Source organism: Acanthisitta chloris, unplaced genomic scaffold, assembly GCF_000695815.1.
Source record: "Acanthisitta chloris isolate BGI_N310 unplaced genomic scaffold, ASM69581v1 scaffold17316, whole genome shotgun sequence".
Classification (NCBI taxonomy): Eukaryota; Metazoa; Chordata; class Aves; order Passeriformes; family Acanthisittidae; genus Acanthisitta; species Acanthisitta chloris.
This window is the reverse complement of record NW_008678879.1, coordinates 1-5743: the sequence shown is the minus strand read 5'-3', so window position 1 is coordinate 5743 and position 5743 is coordinate 1. Positions and strand designations below refer to the sequence as shown.

The 5743-nt window shown below is 59.2% G+C and overlaps 1 protein-coding gene across 1 annotated transcript in view; it reads left to right on the top strand.

The window, feature by feature from the left end:
- TMPRSS4 (transmembrane protease, serine 4) overlaps positions 1 to 2925 on the top strand; it is a gene marked incomplete at its 3' end in the record, with an annotated part of 7109 nt that extends 4184 nt beyond the window's left edge. Inside the window, 10 exon segments of the mRNA XM_009077094.1 lie at positions 12 to 164; positions 272 to 401; positions 810 to 911; positions 1027 to 1067; positions 1545 to 1704; positions 1942 to 2108; positions 2296 to 2391; positions 2516 to 2655; positions 2768 to 2845; positions 2848 to 2925. Of these exon segments, the coding sequence (XP_009075342.1) occupies positions 12 to 164; positions 272 to 401; positions 810 to 911; positions 1027 to 1067; positions 1545 to 1704; positions 1942 to 2108; positions 2296 to 2391; positions 2516 to 2655; positions 2768 to 2845; positions 2848 to 2925 (1145 nt within the window).
- Positions 2926 to 5743: the final 2818 nt, after the last annotated feature.

Here is a 5743-nt window from a genome sequence, read left to right as displayed (position 1 = left end):
TTTCCCTCTAGTCAAGGTTTACCTGGACTACCACTACTTGTTCTGCAAACAGCCCCTGAAGCTGGTGCCGCTGCAGAAGGTGTGTGATGGGCAGGTGGACTGTCTGCAGGGTGAGGACGAGGCCAACTGTCCCCAGTGGGTCCCTGAGGGGCCACTAGCTGTGGGTGAGTGCAGAACACCCCCTGAGAGCTCCAGAGGGGCTGTGCTGCTGCAGCCACCCTCTGCCTGCCAAAGCCCCCCATGCCAAAGCTGACTTTGTGTCTGCCTCCAGCCCGTGTTTCCAAAGACAGATCCATCCTGCAGGTGCTCAACAGGAACACTGGGGCCTGGTCCTGTGTCTGCCCTGACCGCTTCGACCTGGCGCTGGCCAAAGCAGCCTGTGAGCAGATGGGCTACAGCAGGTACACAGCTGTTTCCCCAGGCCTCCCTCCACGGCTTTATCTGTCCCTCTCCCATAAAAGCTTTTCTGGAATGGGGCTCTGATTACCTACAAAGCACTCAGAGCTCTGCACTAATGGTTTCAGTCCATCCCCACTGCACAGAGAGCTCCATGAGTCGCTAGGAGCTGGCTCAGAGCCCTGGCAGCCTCCCATGTAAGCAGAGTGCTGTGCCCAGTGTGTCCTGCTCTGTCCTCAGCCCACGGGCACCTTGCCCTGCCCCTCACCTCACCCCACCTACCTGCAGCTCTGCCTTCACCAGAGCAGGTTCCCAAGGTTCTCAGCATCAGTGCCTGTCCTCTCCCAGCACTTGTTCTCCACTGGCAGCACACCTGGATGCACTTACTGACCTGTGCCTGCTGTGTCTTTCAGCATTCCCATTTTCCAGGAGGTGGAGCCAGGTGAGGGGCAGCCCCTGCCTCCCCAGGAGGTCATGCTGAGCAATGGGACCCTCCAGGTGCTCGTGCCTGGCCGGTGAGTGGGGACTGTGGGAAGGGGCTGCTGAGTCCCAAGAAGGAGCCTGCAGTGCCTGGTAGCAGAGCTGGAGCCTCTCCTCCACCAAATCCAGCCCTTTTCCTTTCTCTTCCAGGAAATGCCTCTCTGGGTTGGTCGTTTCACTCTTTTGTTCCAGTAAGTACCGTGATGCTGGCTGCACCTTGCAGGCACTGGGGCCTCATGCTGCTCCTGGTCCTTGCTCCTGGGATGGCCCCATGGGCTGTGCTGTGGCTTGCAGGAGCTTGGCTCCAGCCCAAGCCCTCTCCCTCCCTGCTTCCAGCGGCGTTTGCATGAGAAGAGTTGGATTTAATTACTGCTAACCTAGTTAAGCCAGTACAAACCTCCCAGAAATGAAACACCTAAGGGAGGCTTACCCAGCTGCCTAGATGGGTTTACTTTTGCTGATGAATTACCCTGATTGAACTAATCCTCCTGATGGGCTGGAGCAGGGAAGGGATGGCTGAGCCCCTGGAAGAAAGCCTGGGGATGAGGGGTGACAGCAGTGTCACAGGGCTGAGGCACCATGGCCACGCTCCCCTGGCTGGGAGGTACAGGAGCCTCTGTCCTCGCTCCCCTGTCCCAGCCAACGTGTCCCTTGGCCCACACCTGCAGGCTGTGGGCAGAGTGTGAGGACGCCACGCGTGCTGGGAGGGAGCCCTGCTGCCATCGAGGCCTGGCCCTGGCAGGTCAGCCTGCAGTACAAGAAGGAGCACATCTGTGGGGGCAGCATCATCGACCCCAGCTGGGTCCTGACAGCTGCACACTGCTTCAAGTGAGTTGGGCACCTCCACGATGTGCCAGGGCTGGGACAGCTCCTGGAGGCTGAACCCTGCAGGGTTTGAGCCTTGTGTTCATGAAGTGTCCTGTAATCCACACGTCTGAGAGGGCTTTGTGCTCCTTGGTCCGATGTGGTGGATGGATGCTGAGCAGGGCTGGGTGCAGGCAGAGCTCTGCTGTCTGTCCCCACAGAGGGACAAGCAGGAGCAGTGACAGAGCTGTCTGTGCCCAGGAACAACCCCATCATCCAGAGCTGGCGCGTGCAGGCTGGCTCCGACCTCCTCCTGGGCACCACCACCCTCGCCGTGGACAAGGTCTTCCTGGCTGATGTGACACCTGCCTCCCCCAGGGAAAATGACATTGCCCTGGTGAAGCTGAGCTCTCCTGTGCGTGTCTCAGGTGAGCTGTGGCACACTCCTCCTTGGGGCAGGAGTCCCAAGTGTCCTCTGGTGGCACCGAGGAGTGGCTGGGAGAGCGATGTCCAGCGTGGCAGTGCTCCCAGGGCCACGTGTGAGCTGTGCCCCAGCAGGGGAGTGGGGTGCCTGAGCACCTTCCCTGTGAGCCCCCCCAGACATCTCCCTTCCAGACAGCGCCAAGCCCATCTGCCTGCCCTATTTTGACGAGGAGCTGGTGCCAGGCACTCCCCTGTGGGTGATCGGCTGGGGCTACACAGAGGAGCACGGTGAGTGGGGCAGCACGGGGGTGATGAGAGGGAGGACAGAGCCCCCCACTCTGCCCGCAGGAGGAGAGGGGCTGGTGGGCTCCCTCCTCCCCCAGGGCCCCCTGAGCAGCCTCGTGTCGCACAGGGAGGCTGTCGGAGCACCTGCAGCAGGCAGAGGTGGAGCTCATAGACGAGCGGAGCTGCAACCTGGTTGCCTATCACGGGGACGTCACCGAGAGGATGCTGTGTGCTGGGCTGCCCCAGGGAGGGGTGGACACCTGCCAGGTGGGCTGCACACACCCGTGACACGGCCCCTCGTGGGAAGTGGGTGCTGTGAGCACCAGCACACGCCGTGCTGGGGGCTCCTCAGCTCCCTCAGAGGGTCTGTCCTTCGCAGGGGGACAGCGGTGGGCCCCTCCTGTACTCAGGAGGGCACTGGCAGGTGGTGGGCATCGTCAGCTGGGGCCAGGGCTGCGGGGCTGCGGCACCCCCAGCACACCAGGTGTCTACACCAGTGTCCGTGCCTACCTCGACTGGATCTCGTCCGTCCGCAGGGTCAGTGCCGTCCTGCCAGCTTCACAGGTTTTGGTGAGGGGTCAGTCCCCTTCAGCTGAGTCAGCTCCTGAAGGACATGACCGTCTTCCTCTGGGTTTTGACTGCCCTTTCAAAACCTCCAATTTCTTTTCTCCCTCTCTCTGTGCAGTCGGAGCTCTGAGACCTGCCGGACCAGGTCACTCCTGTCCCCAAGTCTCCCTCCCCATCCCTACGCCCTTGGCTGCCTCAGCTCCAGCAGCAGCTGGGACATGGCTCTCCAGCCACAGAAGGTGAGCAGAGGCTCCCAAACCCTCACTGGCAGCTGTGATTTAGGGTGCCAAAGCTCAGCCAAGGAGGCAAAGGGCGTCTCGGAGCAACAGGCACCGATACCGTGAAGGAATGTGACCTGTTCAAGCTCCCTTCCGGAGAAAGAGTAATTTATTGCCCTGTGCTGACCCTGCTGTGGCAGGATGGCTCCTGGGGGGCAGAGCTGCTGTCTGCTCGCTCCTGTTTTACAGAGAGAAATGATGTTTGTGCTGTAGAGTATCCCCAAATCCCCATTAAAGGATTTGTTTTTTTCACACAGCCTCCAAACGCTCTGTCCCTTCGCTCACAGGGTCATTTTCCCCTATTCCCTCTCAGACCTAAACAGACACCCACATCAATCCAAACCGCAGCGAGTTTCTTTAGTAAACATAAACTTTATTTCATTCAAGGCAAAGCTAACTAAACCTCTACAGTGCAAAAATGTGCTGTAAGTCATCACACAGCCTGTCGCGCACACATCCCGTGTTTACACGCAGGTACGTCCCACATGGATTTCTATGTTTGTACACACACACCCCCGTGGCAGCACGCACCCCCAGCAGGGCCCTCTCCCCTGTGTGCCCCAGAAAGCCCCTGCAGACCCCCCAAAGCTGTGGCACCAGCCCCCGGGGCAGCCTGCGCCCCCGGAGCCCCGCGCAGCGTGCAGCACCCGCACACGTGTGCATATTATGGAGTTACATTCCAAAAAACTGCTTATGTGGACTTTTTCCATCAAGCCAGAGGAGTAATCCATGCATAGTGCAGCATTGCATATCCGGCAGGAAGTGGAAGGGCATCCACTCACCAGCTAAAAAAAGGCCAACAGGTTGGGACAGCTAAAAATAGGTCTTTAAAAAACTCCCTCCTCGCCTCGCTGTCCTCTCCCATGGGAGGGCTCCTCCAAGGACGGGTCAGGGGGGCTCTCGGGGTGACTGGGAGGGCTCACGCTCCATCCCAGGCTCTCACACGTGGTGATGGCCTGTGCCAACACCTGGCATGACAGTGCCTTCCACCCCGGGATTGTGGCAAAGCAATGCAGGGCACCTCACACCTCACTGAGCTCAGGCTCACTGTCCCCAGTTTTTACAGATGGGGATCTGAAGCACAGAGGAGTCAAGTGTTTTGCCTGAGGGTCTCACAGACCCTCAGAGAGGGGACCAGGATCCCAACTCCCACTTGCCTGCCTAACCAGCAGCCACAGGAACCTGTGTGGACCCAGGGGCTGGTACCTGTCCCTGTCCCAGGCACACAGCCCTGCTCCAGTGAGTGCTGCTGACCCCAGCCCAGGGTGGTCACCTCACTGTGCACCTGGTGAAGGCTCCAAGTTGCCTTCCATACCACCATCTCCAGAGGAGCCTTCCCTTGCTCCCCTTGCCCACCAAATCCTCACCTACCTCCCACTCCAGCACCTCTGTCAGGGCACAAGCTCCCACAGCCAGGGGAGTCATGGCTCAGCTGTGATTTGAGTGGGGACAGGGGAGCTCCCTGTCCTGCAGATTCACTGACAGACACCCACAAATGAAGGAGAAATAGGGAACAAGTCACATTGTAAAGGACATTGTCAGCCTCAGTTGTAGGATCAGCTCGTTCCTTTCACGTCTCACATCCTTGGGAAGGGGCTGAGTCACCTGAGTCCACTCCCAAAGACCCTCTGTCTTTCCATCCTCATCCTAGGATCTCACAGCACTTCACAAACGTTAGCCAAGGAAGCCTCACAACCACCCCATGAGGTAGAGCAGTGTTATTATCCCCATTTTACAGATGGGGAAACTGAGGCATGGAGAGGCAGAGCAACTTGCCCAAGGTCACCCTGCGGGCCGATGGCTGGCCCGGGAGTGGGCTGGCACAGCCCTGGCCCAGCTCCCCTCACCAGGGCTCACTGTGCTCCCTCCCTGCGTGGCAGATGGATGCCACAGTTCCCTCGGGGGAAAGGGAAGTGCCATCGGCCACTTTCCCCCTGGAGTCTAACACAACGAGGCAAGTACATGTAGCAACCACATGTAACAGGCTCAGCCTTGGCATCAGCATCCAAGAAAGCATCCAAGTGCTGAGCTTGAGAGAGAGGGGAGACGAGCAGGGCAAACCCAGGGAGCACTCCTGGGGTAGAAACTCCTGCTGCCCCCAGGGATGACCCTGCACGGGAGCAAAACCAGTGTGAAATGTGTCATTTCACTCCACCACAGGCCAGCAGTGACCCTGGGACACAGCCAGCACCATCTGCTGGTCCCCCCAGCCCTGCCACAGGAGGAACCAAGGCACAGCAAGGGGCCTCTCACTGAATTGGTTCTCGACTGTGCTTAAAGGGAGCTGAAGCCAAGCCCCATTGCAACAGCCCTGCTTCCTCCCGTCCTCCTGTGCCTACCCGTGGGACACGCAGCAATGACAGGACCCTCTAATTCTATGGTCAGCTCTGTGCATCCCTGCTGTGCTCTAGAAACCTTCTCCACGAAGCAGACAGCTCCCCACCACCCCAGCTCAGCATCACCAGCATCTGAGACACCTCACAGCCCTCACAGCCTCTACCCTCCAGGCA